The sequence below is a fragment of the Phyllobates terribilis genome, unplaced genomic scaffold (assembly GCF_046119375.1).
Source record: "Phyllobates terribilis strain yellow unplaced genomic scaffold, ASM4611937v1 Scaffold_4__5_contigs__length_816908805, whole genome shotgun sequence".
Lineage (NCBI taxonomy): Eukaryota > Metazoa > Chordata > Amphibia > Anura > Dendrobatidae > Phyllobates > Phyllobates terribilis.
The window spans coordinates 214,769,598-214,788,434 of NW_027362764.1; the positions used below are offsets into that span (position 1 = coordinate 214,769,598).

Consider the following 18,837-nt stretch of genomic DNA (forward strand, 5'->3'; position numbering starts at 1 on the left):
TGATTAAATTTGCTGATGACACAAAGCTAGGAGGGATAGCTAATACTAAAGAAGAAAGAGAGAGAATTCAAAAAGACCTAAATAAACTGGAGCAGTGGGCTGTAACAGAATGTTTTTTAACAGGGAAAAATGCAAAGTACTACATCTGGGCAATAAAAATGAAAAAGCATATACAAAATGGGAGGAATAGAGCTAAGCAACAGTACATGTGAAAAAGACTTGGGTATACTAATAGATCATAGACTGAACATGAGTCAACAGTGTGATGCAGCAGCAAAAAAAGGCAAATACAATTCTGGGATGTATTAACAGAAGCATACAGTCTAGATCATGTGAAGTCATTATCGGACTTTATTCCTCTTTGGTCAGACCTCATCTGGAATACTGCGTCCAGTTTTGGGCACCACATTTTAAAAAAGACCTCGACAAACTGGAGCAAGTTCAGAGAAGAGCGACCAGAATGGTGACCGGTCTGCAAACCATGTCCTATGAGGAATGGTTACAGGATTTGGGAATGTTTAGCTTGCAAAAAAGAAGACTGAGAGGAGACTTAATAGCTGTCTACAAATATCTCAAGGGCTGTCACATTGTAGAAGGATCATCTTTATTCTCATTTGCACAAGGAAAGACTAGAAGCAATGGGATGAAACTGAATGGGAGGAGACACAGATTAGATATTAGAAAAAACTTTTTGACAGGGTGATCAATGAGTGGAACAGGCTGCCACGAGAGGCGGTGAGTTCCCCTTCAATGGACATCTTAAAACAAAGCCTGGACAGATATCTGTCTGAGATGGTTTAGTGAATCCTGCTTTGAGCAGAGGGTTGGACCAGATGACCCAGGAGGTCCCCTCCAACTCTACCATTCTATGATTCTATGACATGTGCATTCAATAGTTCAGAGACTGTCACATTAAGTTCACCTGAAAAGGTTGCATTTTAGGACCATCCTGAAATTTTGCCCAAAAGCCAATTATCCCTAACTTTTTGTGAGTAGTGTATATGTCAGCACATAGCACCCATAGTCCTATGTATATTTCCTCATGGATTATATTTTTAATAACTTGCATATATTTTGCATACTTTTGTTCAATAACTTACTGTATGTACCAATGAGGAGACTCTGAATCTTATTATGCCCAGCACATTTATCACCAGTGGACTCATTATATATGAGCTTTATTAGCATGTATGAACAATAATTATATATACCCCCACTTTGAATTTACACCTAAATAAATGTGCATAATTTTAACATTTGTTTGGTAGGGGGTAATAAATTGCTTCAGTAGACAAAAAAATAAATAAATAAAAAAAAGGTAAAGATTCATCCTGTCTGCAGACTTTCAGTCCCCACACTTTTGTCGTGAGTTTTGTCAAAAACTAGTTAGGTCTCTCAATGAATATCTAATATCCAACACCTCCTTCTAGTGTGAAATAAATGGGTAGGTGGTCCTGTGACTGCACTGCATTAGTAAAATGCTAGATATACAATGCTTTGAATGTGAGAATCTTGATCAAATTGTGTGAGCCCACCTGCCACGAGCAGTCATTAATTCTCACTAAGCATTTCATATGTAACTGCCGGCAGAGAGGAATGATACAAATTTGCTCCTTTGAATCCAAGTTCGAGTACTGCAGCAGTTCTCACGTAAACTTTAGCCCAAACAGTATATGCTTTTTTTTTGAGAGTACTTCTTCATTCACTCTTTTGTGTTCTACACAGATATGCTTAAGATGTAACAGAGCACAGTAAATGTCAGGTGTATGTATAGCAGTGCACGTACCTCAGGTGCCACTCTAACCCTCAGCATCCTCTGCTTGCTAGTTATGTCAATGTCTCCCTGTAAAGATGTCTTCTGTGCGTTTACGGCAGTTACATCCAGAAGCATATTGCTTTAAGTGTTTGTTGCATTGATGTCTATGTGTTGTGACATGAATCTCTACCTGGTCTGGTTCACTGGCCTTCTACTACTTTCTATAATGTATATACAGTAGTTTTAATGGACCCTGGCAGTCACTGGAAACTGCTCTTATTTTAGAGTTTTCCCATTTTGCTGCAGATTATCTGCTTGCATATTGGAAGTGTTGTTTCTTTCATGATGACTGTTTTCAGACTAAAATGACAAGCCTACATGTATTAGGCTATGTGCCCACGATGCAGAAATGCTGCATATTTTTTCCGCTTCTCCCTGGCAGGAAAAACGCATGCGGATTTTACATGCGTTTTTCCTGCCAGGTAGAAGCGTTTGTCAAGCATTTTTGCATTCATTTCTGCATGCGGGTTGTCAAGTGCTTTTCCAGGCGATTTTAGCATCACTTGGAAAGTGCTTGACAACTTGGTCACACTATATACATTTATGCGACCGGCATGAATTTATATAGTGTGACCAAGTAATAGTTAAAAAAAAAAAACAAACATAGTAAAAAAAAATAAAGATTATACTTACCTTCCGATGGCCCCTGGTGTTTTCTCCGCTGCGTCCGGTGTGTTGTATCGGTCAGCGGTCGCGTGACCTGTCACATAACTAAATGACGTCATGGCAGGTCCTTTCACACCACCGCGACCCATACAACAGACCAGACGGAGCGGAGAAAACGCCGGGGTCCATCGGAAGGTAAGTATAATCTTTATTTTTTTATTTTATCCTTTTTTTTTAAAAGGTTCTATGGAACCTGGGTCTGGAGGAGAGTCTCCTCTTCTCCAAACCCGGGTACCATCCGCACATAGAATCGCATAATATCCGTATGTGCAAATGTGCTGACACGGATAATATGCGTTTCAATGCAAGTCAATGGCGGCTATTACGCTGCGTGTCCGCAAAATTAATGGACATGCTGCGTATTTTTCCGTAATGGTAAAACGCAGCGGAAATTTCCGCAGCATGTGCACAGCACATGCGGATTATCGTTGGGGACCATGGGACACGTATTACCATGTGTTTTTTTTTTAAGCATTTTCGCTGCGGAAATTCCACGGCAAAAAACGCTTGAAAAATGCATAGTGGGCACGCAGCCTTTATGTATCTGGAATTTTTGTGCTGCCATTCAATGCTTGGTTTGTAGCCATACAGTACAGACCAAAAGTTTGGACACACCTTCTCATTTTAAAGATTTTTCGGCATTTTCATGACTATGAAAATTGTACATTCATACTGAAGGCATCAAAAGTATGAATTAACACATGTGGAATTATATATTTAACAAAAAAATGTGAAACAAATGAAAATACGTCTTATATTCTAGGTTCTTCAAAGTAGCCACCTTTTGCTTTGATGACTGCTTTGCACACTCTTGGCATTCTCTTGACAAGCTTCAAGAGTTAGTCACCAGAAATGGTTTTCACTTCACAGGTGTGCCCTGACAGGTTTAATAAGTGGGAATTCTTGCCTTATAAATGGGGTTGGGACCATCAGTTGTGTTGTGCAGAAGTCAGGTGGATACACAGCTGATAGTCCTGCTGAATAGACTGTAATAATTTGTATTATGGCAAGAAAAAAGCAGCTAAGTAAAGAAAAACGAGTGGCCATCATTACTTTAAGAAATGAAGGTCAGTCAGTCCGAAAAATTGGGCAAACTTTGAAAGTGTCCCCAAGTGCAGTTGCAAAAACCATCAAGCGCTACAAAGAAATTGGCTCACATGAGGACCGCCCCAGGAAAGGAAGACCAAGAGTCACCTCTGCTTCTGAGGATAAGTTTATCCAAGTCATCAGCCTCAGAAATCACAGGTTAACAGCAGCTCAGATTAGAGACCACGTCAATGCCACACAGAGTTCTAGCAGCAGACACATCTCTACAACAACTGTTAAGAGGAGACTTTGTGCAGCAGGCCTTCATGGTAAAATAGCTGCTAGGAAACCACTGCTAAGGACAGGCAACAAGCAGAAGAGACTTGTTTGGGCTAAAGAACACAAGGAAAGGACATTAGACCAGTGGAAATCTGTGCTTTGGTCTGAGGAGTCCAAATTTGAGATCTTTGGTTCCAACCACCGTGTCTTTGTGCGAAGCAGAAAAGGTGAACGGATGGACTCTACATGCCTGGTTCCCACCGTGAAGCATGGAGGAGGAGGTGTGATGGTGTGGGGGTGCAAGGCTGGTGACCCTGTTGGGGATTTATTCAAAATTGAAGGCATACTGTACCAGCATGGCTACCACAGCATCTCGCTGCAGTATGCTATTTCATCCGGTTTGCATTTAGTTGGACCATCATTTATTTTTCAACAGGACTATGACCCCAAACACACCTCCAGGCGGTGTAAGGGCTATTTGACCAAGAAGGAGAGTGATGGGGTGCTACGCCAGATGACCTTGTCTCCACAGTCACCAGACCTGAACCCAATCGAGATGGTTTGGTGTGAGCTGGACCGCAGAGTGAAGGCGAAAGGGCCAACAAGTGCTAAGTATCTCTGGGAACTCCTTCAAGATTGTTGGAAGATCATTTACGGTCACAACCTCTTAAAGCTCATCAAGAGAATGCCAAGAGTGTGCAAAGCAGTCATCAAAGCAAGAGGTGGCTACTTTGAAGAACCAAGAATATAAGACATATTTTCAGTTGTTTCACACTTTTTTGTTAAGTATATAATTCCACATGTGTTAATTCATAGTTTTGATGCCTTCAGTGTGAATGTACAATTTTCAAAGTCATGAAAATACATAAAAATCATTAAATGAGAAGGTGTGTCCAAACTTTTGATCTGTACTGTATGTATGCAGCTATTCTCTCCTAGAAACATTTTGGGTGATTTTATCATTTAGGGAATTTATGAAGTCTGTTTTGCTGGAAGCTGCATTACTGTTCTTTGGGGCATATGTATCAAAGTGTAACATAATTTGGCACATCTTTAAATATAAACTCTGTCTAGAGAACTTCCTCCAGTTTTTTTTATACTCCCTTACTGAAGTGAGAACTGCAACCTATTTTTGCAACTTTATAAAAAAGTGTCAATTCATTAATCTGGTTTAGACTAGTGATGGGCGAGCACTAAAATGCTCGGGTCGAGCACATTGAAATACTCTGGTGCTCGACCCGAGCAACGAGCCCAATGTACGTCTATGGGAAACTCGAGCATTTTTCAGGCGGCTCCCCCCGGCGGTCTGCAGAGGTCTTAAAATTGCCGAAATCGATGGGAACAGTGCTCAAATGATATGGGAACAGCATGGGGAAGACCCCTGGAAGCATTTCTGACCCCCAGGTCACTGCTGTCAACAACGTGGTCAGAGGTATTACGCCACTTTTATGGACTCACAATAAAACGTACAAAAATGAAACCGAAATGGATTTTCCTGGGAAATATGTTAAGGAACAGCCTTTCCAGGGTAATGACTTGTATATAAGGCAAAATAAATAACCAAAACCAAAAATACTCCTCCATACCTTGGGCTATGTTCACACGTAGCGTTCTTGATGCGTTTTTTGCACTTTTGCATTGCTTTCAACCGTGATAAATGCATTCACCAGGAAATGTCATTTCAACATTTTACAACCTTATCTGGCCATGTGGTTGTGAGACATGATCAGACACATCCTGTTTTATTTATGAAGGAGAGACTCAGTCACAGCCTATTTTTATAGGGCCATCAGGCGGCCTTTACTATTCTTAGAGCACCATCAGCCTGCTATGCTTTGGTGTTCCCATTACTAAAGAGTGGGTCTGTATGCAGTGAGTGGCAGGGCTGCCCAAAATTTGGATACTCCCCAATACGCCTTTGAAAATTTGGACGCACCCCAATACCCCTTTGAAGAGACTTAGAGGAGGGCCTCCTGAAACCAATGTTCCCATTATTTGGAAGTGGGTCTCCCATAGTGTTGGCCTTTGCAGTGAATGCAAGGGCTGCCAAAAATTGGGAGGCTCTCCAATGCACCTAGGAAAAGACGTGGCGGAGGGCCTCATAAAAAAAAAAATGTTCCCATTAGAAAGGAGCGGGTCTCCTATACTTGTAATGCCCATGCACTAAGTGTATGGGCTGACAAGCATTTACCCCTGGGGGTATACATAAACATGCTGTATAAAAAAAAATATTTTTACCAGCATCATGAGCACCCTTTAAAAAAAAATTATGTGGGTGTTGCATCACGGACCACGGTCACTCTGGTGATATGGTGGTGGATGATGAGGAGAAGGAGGAGGACAAGAGCAAATAGCCAAAATCAGGAAGCGTATACCCATGTGTGGGTGTGAAAAGGTGCATGGGAATACACCTCTCCTAAAAAGACACTAGATTTGAGTTTGTTACGCTGCTATCATTCAATGGTATTGAGAAGTCTGGCCCAATCCAGCCCTTGTTCATTTTTATAAGAGTCAGCCTGTCAGCATTTTCAGCTGACAGGCGGATGCGCTTATCCGTTATAATTCCACCAGCGGCACTAAAAACCCGCTGTGATAAAACTCTAGCGGCAGGCCAGGCCAGGACCTCTAAGGCGTAGAGAGTATGTTCATTCCACTTGTCCATCTTAGATACCCAATAAATATAAGGCATAGAGGAATCGGGGGGAGGACGTTGGTACAGTTGGCAAAGTACTCCCTCAGCATCTTCCCAAACTTTGCACTCCTTGTGAGAGTACCCCGTGCCTCAGGGCCTGTGCAATGGGAGGGGCTGAGAAAACGCTCCCAGAACTTTTGACAGTGTTCCCCTGCCTCTGCTTGATTGAAGTTGTCTCTCTTGCCTGTACTCCTTGGTTGTCCAACAAACTGTGACCTCTGCCGCCAGCGTTTTCGGATGGGAATTTTTTTTAATAGTTTCGCAACAAGGGCCTCTGGTACTGCCCCATTTTTGTAGACCTGTGCGCCTTAGGAATAAGAGATATATAAAGTTCTCTTGTAGCATGGGTCTAGAAGTGTCACCAACCAGTGTCACCAATTTTGAGAACGCAAGGGTCACAGGAAAGGCAACGTAACATAAACTCAGCTATGCGTGCCAGACTGCTAACAGGCAAGATTTCCGTGTCCTCATCAAGAGGATGACTGACCATGCTCTCCTCCTCCACCTCCCTGTCCTCAGGCCATCCACGCTGAACAGACGGTATGACAGTTGTGCAGGTAGTACAGTCTATAGCGCATGAAACTAGCTCCTGTTCCTCCTCCTCCTCTTCCTCGTTGTCACCCAATCCACATTGGGATGAGATGAGGCTGGGCTGTGTGTAATCGCCCTGTATGATTCCTTGCTCCATCTCATCGTTCTCCTGCAATGTATCCTCTTTGATTGTGAGCAGAGAGCGTTTCAGAAGACAGAGAAGAGGGATGGTGACGCTAATTATGGCATAATTGCCACTCACCATCTTGGTGGAGTCCTCAAAGTTTTGGAGGATGGTACATATGTCTGACATCCATGTCCACTCCTGAGGTCTTATGTGTGGAGTCTGAACTGAATACCGATGGCCTTGTTGATGCTGGTACTCAACAACTGTCCTCTTCTGCTCACAAATCCTTCCCAACATCTGCAGTGTAGAGTTCCAATGTTTGGGGACATCACACACTAGTCTGTGAGCCGGAAGCTGCAAACGCTGCTGAAAGACGGCAAGGGCAGCGGAAGCTGTAGCTGACTTTCTAAAGTGGGCACAGAGGCCTCGTACTTTGACCAGCAGATCCGGCAGCTTCCGGTAGGTTTTGAAAAACCTCTGAACCACGAGGTTAAGCACATGGGCCAGGCATGGTACGTGTGTGTGCTCTCCTTAGAGCCGCCACCAGGTTCCTGCCTTTGTCTCACACGACCATGCCTGCTGTAGGTTCAGCGGTGTGAGCCACAGATCTGCCTGCTCTTTCAGAGCTGTCAACAACTCTTCAGCATTGTCTGGTTTGTCACCTAAGCATATTAGCTGCAGCACAGCCTGTTGCCGCTTGGCCGAGGCTGTGCTTCCAGCTTGTGACTTATGTGGTCATTTCGGAGATTGGAGGCTGAAGAGGAAGAGGAGGATGAAGTGCAGGAGCTGTAGACTGTGGAGGCAACCCTGATTGATTGACCTAGGGCCCGCAATCCTCGGCGTCGGGAGGATGTGTTCCTTCCCAAGGTCCGACTGGGTCCCGGGTTCCACTACATTAACCCAGTGTGCCATCAGTGAGATGTACCGTCCCTGCCCACAAGCACTTGTCCACGTGTCCGTGGTTAGGTGGACTTTCCCAGTAATATAATAATTTTTATTTTTATAGCGCCAACATATTCCGCAGCACTTTACAATTTTATGGGGGGGCTTGAACAGATAAAAAGACATTACCAAATAAGCATAACTCTGATATTAAAAGGAGTGAGGACCTTGCTTGCAAGCTTACAGTCTATGAGGAAATAGGGGGAGACACAAAAGGTAAAATGTACAAATATTGTATAATACAGCCATAATATGCTAAATAGGGTAAGTACATAGCACTACATGAACTGGTCAGTGCATGGATGATATGAACATGATTTTGAAGAAAATTTTGATATGGGCCAAACTGGGACAGTTAAGGCTATAGGCCAGTCTAAAGAAATTAGTTTTTAGGGCACACTTAAAGCTGTGGGTATTGGGAATTAATCGAATTGTCCTGGGTAGTGCATTCCAAAGAATTGGTGCAGCTCGTGAGAAATCTTGGAGATGGGAGTGGGAGATTTGGATTAAGGAGGATTTTAGTTTTAAGTCATTAGCAGAATGGAGGGCACGGGAAGGGTGGTAGACTGAGATGAGAGAGGAGATGTAGAGTGGTGCAGAATCGTGGAGAGCTTTATGGGTGAGAGTGATGAGTTTATATTGAACTCTGTATTGGATGAGTAACCAGTGCAATGACTGGCACAGGGAAGAGGCATTGGTGTATCTGTTGGAGAGGAATATGGTCCTGGCTGCTGCATTCAGGATGGATTGGAGAGGGGAAAGTTTAGAAAGAGGGAGCCCGATTAGTTAAGAGTTGCAATAGTCCAGATTAGAATGAATAAGCTACAGTAAGAGTTTTTGCCGAGTCAAAGGTAAGAAAAGTTCTGATTCTAGAGATGTTTTTGAGGTGTAGATGACACGCGCAAGTGAGTGATTTGATCTGAGGAGTGAAGGAAAGATCTGAATTGAGTGTGACCCCAATGCAGTAACTGCATTGTTGAGGGCACGGCTAATGTTGTGGGACACGTGCTTGTGTAATGCGGGGACGGCACACCGAGAGAAATAGTGGCGGCTGGGGAGCAAGTACCGAGGGACGGCCGCTGCCATCAGGTTGCGGAAAGCTTCCGTCTCCACGAGCTTAAAAGACAACATTTCAAGCGCAAGCAGTCACGAAATGTGGGAATTTAGTAGTGTTGCCTGTGGGGTGTTGGCTGCGTATTTGCGCTTGCGTTCCAAGGACTGGGCTATGGACAACTGAACACTGCGCTGCAACAAGAATGTGCTTGCTGATGGTGCTAGTTGAGAGGGTGCAACAACAGGTTCAGGGCAGTAGGCATCTTCGCATGCACTATGGACAGGGGATTGGCATGCACTCACAACAGCGGAAGAAGCAGTGGTGTCACCCGTAGACGCTGTTCCTGGACCCTGGGGTTCGGCCCACAAAGTCGGGTGCTTTGATGCCATGTGCCTGATCATGGTGGTGGTGGTCAGGCTGGTAGTTTTGCTACCCCTGCTGATGCTGGCCTGGCAGATGGTGCAAATGGCATTTAGGGGTTATCGGCAGAGTCTTTAAAAAACAACCAGACTCGGGAAGACCTAACAGTTGTACTGGCAACTTCCTTCGTGTTGGTGTTACAGGGAGCGGTTGCCCGCCTTCTGTCTGCGGCCATCACACTGCTTCTTCCTGCCTGTTGGGGTGCCCTTCCTCCCTTCCCCTGTGTGCTGCTGTACTCGCTCTGCATGTCCTCCTGCCAGGTTGGGTCAGTTACTATATCATCCACCACCTCGTCTTTCGCACCCTGGTCCTCCTCCTGAGTTTCTGGCAATTGTCTCATCATCGTCCACCTCTTGTGACACTTTCCCACTGTCGCCTTCGTATGACCGTGGCTGCTCAAATATTTGGGCATTGCTACATGCGATCTCCTCTTGCCCCGCTTCAAGTGGACCAGGCGAGAGGCCCGAATCTATAAATGGAAAAGTGAACAGCTCTTCGGAGTGTCCAAGTGTGGGATCAGTTGTTTCCGGGCGCTCTGCATAGTGGGAGGAAGGAGGATCGGGGTGAGGCATATGCAGTCCAGACTCACGGCTACTGAGACTTGACCGTGTGGAAGACAAGGGTGGTGGTGGCGGCAAAGTGACTGGAAGCCTTATCCGCTATCCAACCAACAACCTTTTGACACGCCTCTGCTTTCAATAGTGGTGTGCTGCGGTCCCCTAGTAATTGGGACAGGAAGGTCGTGCGAGAAGATGTGGGTGTTTGTTGTGGCACAATTTCAGCTTGCCCACTGCCTCAGCCTATGCATGCACCATCACCATCACGTCCAGCTTCCCGTCCCTTGCCAAGAGCCTTGCCCATTTTAAATGGAGGACAATATCTTCCACGCTCACTACAAATGGCTGAATTTGGAGTGGACTTATATGTGATCCGTGTGATGGACAAACCACAGTTTTAAATAGCTGGCCTGTAGGTAACCATTATTAACAGCGACCTTGTGTCGATAAGTTCGGTGAGATACTGCAACAAAATTTCAATGGAGACCAGAAATGTCAGAATTTTCAGCGCAATTATATGTGATCCGTGTGACGGACAAACCACAGTTTTAAATAGCTGGATTTTTAGCGCTGTAATATGGAAAGGACCTGGCTGTATTCGGCAGTGCCAACAAGCAAATGGCGCAGAAAAACGGTCTTCTCTGGATTGCTTTTTAAGCAAATAATCAGTATTAAGATAATTTTTTTTTTCTTCCTGGCCCCTGATACCTGGGGCTATTTCTACAAATATCTGTAAAAGCACCAGCAGACAACTGGAATGGACCCTCTTGCTATGTGCACTGCAGTCTATATACCCTGCCCACCTAGCACTGATATCAATACAGCTGGATTAGTCCTCAGAAGGACTGTTAGTTGAGATAGATATGTGTAATGTACGGGTTTTCTCCCTACACTAACTAATAAACAACCAAACCTCTCCATAGCTCAGCAGCACCTCTCCCTACACTGCCTGATTCCGGAGTGACTGTGACGAGCATGGCGGCGCCAGGTCTGATATAGACCTGATGACGCTGTGCGGCCAGCCAATCACTGTAATGCCACAACCAACAAGGCTGCGGCATTACAGTGTGTGGCAGATAATCCCTGCATGTTGATTGGCGCTCTAAAGGGGGGAGCAAGGGATCTAATTGCATGCTGCTTATCCATTGACCTCAATAATAAAACAATATGCAGCAATCCTTTTAACTCTTCCCAATGATTACTGACTTCTGTCAGAATTGTATCTTTATGCAGGGAAATTGGAGTTTTACGTAAAACCATATAGTTCTGACCTCTAGGGATGTAAGATATTGAGCACAGAATTTTTCTAACCTAATACGTCCTAATGTTAAATGTTTCCATTTAATTTAAGAAACATATGGTGCAGTGTTTCCTGTGATTGTCATTTTTTTTTTTTTCAGGCTCAGTTAGAAGCACAGAAAGCAACGCAAGATTTCCAGCGCGCCACTGAGGTTCTCCGAGCAGCGAAGGAGACGATATCCCTGGCAGAACAGCGGTTGTTAGAAGATGACAAGCGTCAGTTTGATTCTGCTTGGCAGGAGATGCTGAACCATGCCACACAGCGGGTGAGCCGAGAACATATATTGGATTCTATCATTGAATAATTGGATTTCTTTCAGTTGAAAACTTTGATTTTGTCTCACTCTTCACCTGGGTGATCATTTATCAGAAGAATGGTGACCTCATTTTGTGATCTCGCAGCGCATGCTGTTTTTGCAGATTTGGAGGACACAGACGGGAAATATCTCTTATGATAACTTATATTGTCTGAGGCTCCTTTTGACATTACTATATTTTTTAAGGTGTGATCTCCATTTTTTCCTCAATAAATGACACTAGTCTTCCTGAGATAATGCAGGTCGTCCATTTTTGGGAAGCGGTAGTCCCTTTTCTCCTAGGTAGAGCAATGCCGTGACTCGAAGATGCACAGTGATGTGCTGATGATTGGAGTGTGACTTTGCTCTGTAAGGAATAACATTAAGGCATACACAAGGGATATGTGAAAAAATAAAACTAAAATACACAATTTACAGTAAGAAAAGATCTGTATGCTCTTGAGTAGAAGATAGTGTCCTGCACTACATGATACCAATAATTGGAGAAGGCATGAAGCTGCCTTAGGATGTATTGGCTAAATTTACCGTAGAAAAGTCACTTAAATTTAAAGTGAAAATGATATAATAAAATAAAGTGGACATTGTGTTTTTTTTCTTTTTTGTTGCTTATGTAATGGCAACATATTCCACAGCCATGTACAGCAATTGTGCACCGGATTGAGGACATTGCCTAATGTGCGTGGTAACGTTCTAGTTTTCATCCACTTATTAGTGCCAGTTTTTATAGCCCAATACATCATTGGTACATTTTTGAAGTTCGGAAGGGAGCTTTAGCCTTAGTCAGATTAGTACCTTGAACTCCAGTTGGTTAAAGGGAATCTGTCACCATTTTTTTTTTTTTTGCCATCTAGTGTCTCAGATGATGTATAATGTAGAGATCGAGACCCTGATTCCACAATGTGTCACTTATTGGCTGTTTCTGTAGTTTTGATTTAAAATCAGTGTTTTATCATAAGGAAATTATCACTAGAGGACTAGTAAACCTGCCGCCATGTAGTCCTCCATATTCATGAGCTCTGTATAACCACGTCCCCACCACTGATTGCAGAAAGCTGCCAATCAGTGGTGTGGGCGGGGTTATGCAGAGCTCATCATTCTGAGATGCATTCATGGAATCAGGGTCTCTGCCCCTGCAACATGCTGCTCTTAGATGGGATAGCAAAAACCTGGTGACAGATTCCCTTTAGAAAAACAGTGTTGGCCGTTGAGCTATCTGTACAGTCTTTACACACAGAATTGCAACTAATGGTACAATTTCTCTGTACTACAAGAAGTTTCAGAATTTAAATATAAGGATGCAAATTGCCTCTTCAGAGAAAAAGAGGACTTGTACTCTATAGCGCCACCTATTGGAAGTAGCAATCCTACAAGTCACAATCAACCCTTTAACGAGTCGTGCAATATGACTTGAGATTCTGATTTGGCTTTTATCCTAATTTGCAGACACGGTGTTTCGGGGTATTGCCCCTCGTCAGTGCAAAGTATGAGAACTGATTTGGCTAGGTGAGAGGCTCTAGACTGAGGTCTAAGGGGTAACGTTTCTCCTTATGGAGAGTGATATAAGGATAATATAAGGATGGAATCCTACTGTGTGTGATCACAATATGACTTTCATCACCTTGCATCCCCTAATAAAAGAATTTGGATCTTGCCATGGTGCTTTTATTGAGAATGTTCACCTCTGACAACTCAACTTGTTACAAGGATTTCTTGACAACCAGTTACTATCAAAATATTCTTATAAGAACCTTATTGATCAGCTGTAAGGGTGAATTCACACAGAGGTTTCTTACCCTCTATTAATTGAGTTCTCCAATGAAAATGGACTTTGTAAAGGAGAAAACCCATTTAATACATTTCTAAGGTAATAAAATAATGAATGCACCATAAGGTGTTATTTAACTGACCAAATCTTTGATGTTTTTAAAATGTTGGGAGAGTTCTTCCAATGCACTTTTAGGTAAGACAATAGGTCTGGCTTTCTCACAAGTAGAAAAAAATGAATTCTTTTTCTTAAAGGTACATTAGCTCTGTAGAGTTGGAGGATTAGAGTGTCTGTGGAATATTCAGCTGTTCTGCTGCCTTGTACTTACTTTATAAAATCTAGTAATAAATCAGTAAGTGGGTTTCTGCTATAGTAGAAGGTATATCATAGTTATTTTTACATTCTAGGTTATGGAAGAAGAACAGAAGAAGACTCGTAGTGAACTGGTGCACAAGGAAACGGCTGCTAAATATAATGCAGCCATGGGAAGGATGAAACAATTAGAGAAGAAATTAAGGAGAAGCATTAATAGATCCAAGTAGGTATCTAGAAGATACAACTTTGTTATATATCAGACGGACCCAAGCGTCAGACATGGGAACGTCACCTGCATGAAAGATTTCTTATTCCTCCTTCACATGTCCTTGTTTCCAGTATGTGTGGTATGTTTTTTCCAACGCATGCCACACGTACCCATAACCTATGCTGCTATTCACATATCCACGTAAACCACATGGATATGTCCGTTGTATTTGGTCGCATGGATGACAATACAAGTCTATAGGTCCATGAAAAACATGTACAGCACACGGATGACATCAGTGTACCATCTGTGTGCTGTCCGTGTTTAACATTGCAAAGTATAGGAGGAACTTTGTAATTTTCCTTTATCCTTACCGGAAAAATACTGATGGTAAAAACGGACACGCGGATGGAAAACGTTGATGACACAGTTACCGTTTTTCACGTACGTGTTTTATCCGACCATGTGAAGGAGGCCTTAGCGTGGTATAAAATGTCAGTGATGGTTTCTCCAGTCTGACCTTCTAGACGATTTAGACCATAATTTTCATTCTCTTAATTTATATGCCTAGAATTGTCTGTAATGGGTAATTCTTTAAGGCTGTGTGCCCACGTAGCATTTTTCAAGCGTATATGCTGCGGAATTTCCGCAGCGTAAACGCTTGAAAAACGCATGTATATCCGCACCCCATGGTCCCCAATGGGATTCCGCAAGTTCTATGCACATGCTGCGGATTTTTCCGCAGCGTTTATGCTGCGTTCAAAAATCCGCAGCATGTCATTTAATTTTGCGTTTCCGCAAGCGGAATTGCCTTTGTCCAATGCATAAAAAACGCAAGGCAATTCCGCATGTGAAAAACGCGCGATAAACGCGTGCGGAATTCCGCATGCGTTTTTCCGGGAGAGGACTTGCATTTATGAAGCAGAAATTTTCTGCTTCATAAATGCAACGTGGGCACATAGCCTAACAGAGAAATTACTTTTGGGTGTAGATATCTGACTTCTAATGCCCCTGACACCTTTCTGTCATAGCCAGCATTAAAAGGCGCTTTCCACATTTAGGTGTTTGCCCTATTTTGGCCAGCGCTGTATTAAAATAATAAAATGAGCTAGTACTTGCCCTCACCGGGCCCAGTGCTGTCTCTCCTCCGCTGGTCCAGTCTCGATGTTTCAGCTGCAGTGGTCACGTCATTCCTACAAGGCACATCACCACTGCAGCCAATCACTGTGCTCAGTTGCTCTTCTGATGCATGCAACATGAAGCACTGAGCTCAGTGATTAGTTGCAGCTGTGATGTTTGTTGTAGTAATCATCAAAAACACACAGACCAGAGCAGCGGCAAAAAAACACCTCTGGACCCCAGGAAGGTATGTACTAGCTCAAAAGAGACGAAAAGCCAAAAAGTGGAAAACCCCTTTAACTTTTCCACCACTTGCCACATCTGTCGTATGTTGCCTCCCAACAGCATCTGATGCCGCCCATTGCCGCCTTGTGTGGTTCCTTGGCCTTCGTTTGTTTGAATAGTGCCGCATGCTCTGCTATTCTTGTTGTTGAATCTGACACAAATGCTGACATTTGCTAAAAAAATCAAAATGCTTCACAGTCTTATAGTTTGCATATATGACTAGACGAAATCTGTCCTCACGATATCCTTCACTTGGTGTTGAACAGAAATCGGGACATGAAATGATGTCTTCTCCTTGTTGTGCAGACGGACACTTGCATCATGTCGTGTGCGGCGTCCTCTCCTATACCCTATAATTAGATGACTAGTAATGACACCCCAGAGACAGTGGGCTCGCTCTGCTCATGTGTCAGGGAGTGATGTTAATAGAATGGTGTTTTTCTGCCAGGAAAGTACTGAGATATGACGGCTATTTTTGTGTATGGGAACTACTCACATCTGGGGTCAGTAATGAAATAAGAGGCATTTCACTGTTCAGTTGAATGGATGATGGATGTTATGGTTTTGTGTTTTCAGGACAAAATCCCAGATTAATGAGAGTAAACCATGCTTGACATTTGCAAAAATCCATATACTTTCAGGTTTTTTTGCCCATAGGTGTTAATTATTCCTGGTTTCCAGTAGAAGTGGTGTGATTTGTATATAATGGAATCCTCCATGGATATATGTGCACTTAGCTGTCCTTTAGTCTGGTCTTTAAAGCATTATGATCATCCTAAAAAATGGGTATTGTCAGATAGTGCTTGAAAATGCAAGCAATCTTGCAATTTACGGCTTATTAAAATTTTTAGCCATTACTGAGCTATTAACAGTTTTTCTTTTGTTTACAGCTTATTGACTTATTGAAGATCGACCACCACTACTAGACTGTAGAACATGGGCAGCGCTTACAAGCTCGTTTCTACTGAGCTTGTAAGCTGTTTTGAAGCTGTCTAGGATCGCTGGAGCATACGGTTACCTACCTCCTAATCCCGGCCAGCTTCAGCACAGTGCTTACAAGCTAGACAGCATCTTGAGTAATGAGATGTAAATAAGTGTTAATATCTAAGAACGGCTGTAAATTTTAATAAGCAGTAAATTTTCAAAAGTGCTTGTTTTTGGACACACCTCTCCTCAGTGTGCAGAGAGAAGGTATCTAAAAGAGGGCAAAAGAAAAACGGATTATAAAATGTTGGAAAGTGCATGAAGAGGAAAATTGCAGCATAAAAATTCATGTATTATTCTGAAAATCTTAGCACTGTGAATACAGAGACACCTCTCATCCAGCCTGTATTACTGGGAGAGTCACTTCCACAGGAGAAATACCCGATACTTGGATTAGGCTGTGAATTGCATATCTGGGGGTCTGAAAATGAATGAAGGAATTAAGATTGTAAACTGAAACCACTAAAATATGTAAAAAAAATATTTTCAATGTCAAAGGTGACCTTTTAATATGACGCTTTGTCCACAGAGCAAAAACTTTTAAATCTCAAATTCCCAGTAATTGGTCATCTGGAAAGGACCGTTCCTCTATCATATGACTGTAAAGCCCAGCATGGATCCCGTTCTATAGGAAAATTAGAAGTCTCCTCCTGTCAGTATTATTCTGTATGGAGATGTTTCTGCCTGTTTTTAGTTCCGGGCAAGCACATGTTTGTGGAGCACATTCTTCTGATCGTGGTTTATGGTTATAGGACTGCTGACTTATGGGATGATTCTCTACCGCCCACTGTTTCTGGATTCTGCCTGCCTTTTTCTTTAGTCGAGTCTTTTGATAACCAATATTTGTTTTTATTTTTCCTGTATAGACCCTATTTTGAAATGAAGGCAAAGTATTACCTGCTGCTTGAGGTTTGTGCATAATTCTGTTTAATTAGTACCCTGTAGGAATCCCATTTAGGCAGATAGGTGCACACATCTAGTCATAGGACTGGTCCTAATTCTAATGTAGCGGTGTACGATTACCCTTGCCACTGGGTTAGACAGTACAACAATTTCTATAGCACAAAGTAAGCCACTGAAATAAGTAATAAAATAAACCAATCTTTTCATACCTGTATTTGTGTGACACGAGCACTGGTCGCCAACCTCTAAAACACGCTTTTCAGCATAACCTTGGTCCGGTGTTGAAGGCATTGTGATTGGTGTCCACACGTACTGTTTATACACGTTACAGGCAACCGGGATCTTATTACTTAATGAGGATCTATTAGTTTGTAGAAAAAAACAAAATATGACAGAAGATGAAATTGCAACACTTTTGTCACATTCACATAATTAGTAAATTGGATGTTTTCTCTCTGTACTACAGCAACACAGGCGTGTGCGTGTGTGTCTATTCATGAATAGTAAATGGGGACTTGAACTCGGATCTGGTCGGAACTCGGGGTGAACAGATCAGTTCACCTGTTTCTCCATTTTGAAGAGACACCGGTCCATATAATGCAATAGGAAAATCAGTTGGCATATTTCTCATATTTATAAATTTGCCAAAAGCAATTGTACCAACATAGTGAATTAATTCTGCAATGTATCCCAATGGACAGTGAATTGGGGAAATTGGATGAAAATGCTCCTTCACCTCCCAACAGTAGCCTGAGCTTTACTACATACAGAATATTGGTATTTTTCTGCCATGTCATAAAATGTCCGTATTATACAGCCCAGATAAAGGAGGAGGATACAGCTTACAGGGCATGGACAGAAATATTGAGACACTTATGCCATCCCATTCCAAATCGTTTTCCATTACTATTGAGTTGGTTCCCCCGTTGCTGCTAAAACAGCTTTTACTCTTCTGGAATATGGTGGCATATTTTGGAGGCAAGAGATTTCAAGAACCGACTTGTTATAATGGTGGCGTCCTATTACAGGACCACACTCAAAACATGAGTCATTCTAAAGAGCTCATTGAATTTGACAGGCGGACTGCATGGCTAGGTGCTGGATTTTATACATCTGTAGCAAAGATGGTGAATGAAAATCCTTAATTCAGTGATTAATAGGTGTGTCCAATACTTTTCTCTATAATGTACATTTAAAGGGTTGTCTTACAAGTGGAGGACAGAGCTGCATATAAAGGGTTAGCAAGAAAGGAAACAGCTGCGTGTAAAGGGTTCATCTGAGACTCTCACTTATGACTTATGGAATCACTGCTTATAGTTTTAGGGTTGAAAAGATAAGTTTGCTTATATTGATGAAACACTAATACGCAGGAATCCATCTAATATTTCCCTTATTTTTCTCCATCCAACACGAAGTAAGATAGCAGCAGAGATCTTCCCTGTGCTTACATGCTGCACACTCACATTGGTATCTCCCAGCTCAGAAGCTGGAAATCTCAAGAGTTTTTCAAAATAGTAAGATAATTGCAAGCC

General features: G+C 42.7%; 1 protein-coding gene across 2 annotated transcripts in view; it reads left to right on the forward strand.

Moving 5' to 3' along the window:
- Positions 1-18,837, forward strand: part of SH3BP5 (SH3 domain binding protein 5) — a 108,871-nt gene that overhangs the window by 83,337 nt on the left and 6,697 nt on the right. For both annotated transcript variants that reach the window (XM_073678071.1, XM_073678070.1), the window contains exons 4-6: positions 11,511-11,675; positions 13,899-14,029; positions 17,269-17,311. In XM_073678071.1, the coding sequence (XP_073534172.1) occupies positions 11,511-11,675; positions 13,899-14,029; positions 17,269-17,311 (339 nt within the window). The remainder of the gene's footprint in view (positions 1-11,510; positions 11,676-13,898; positions 14,030-17,268; positions 17,312-18,837) is intronic.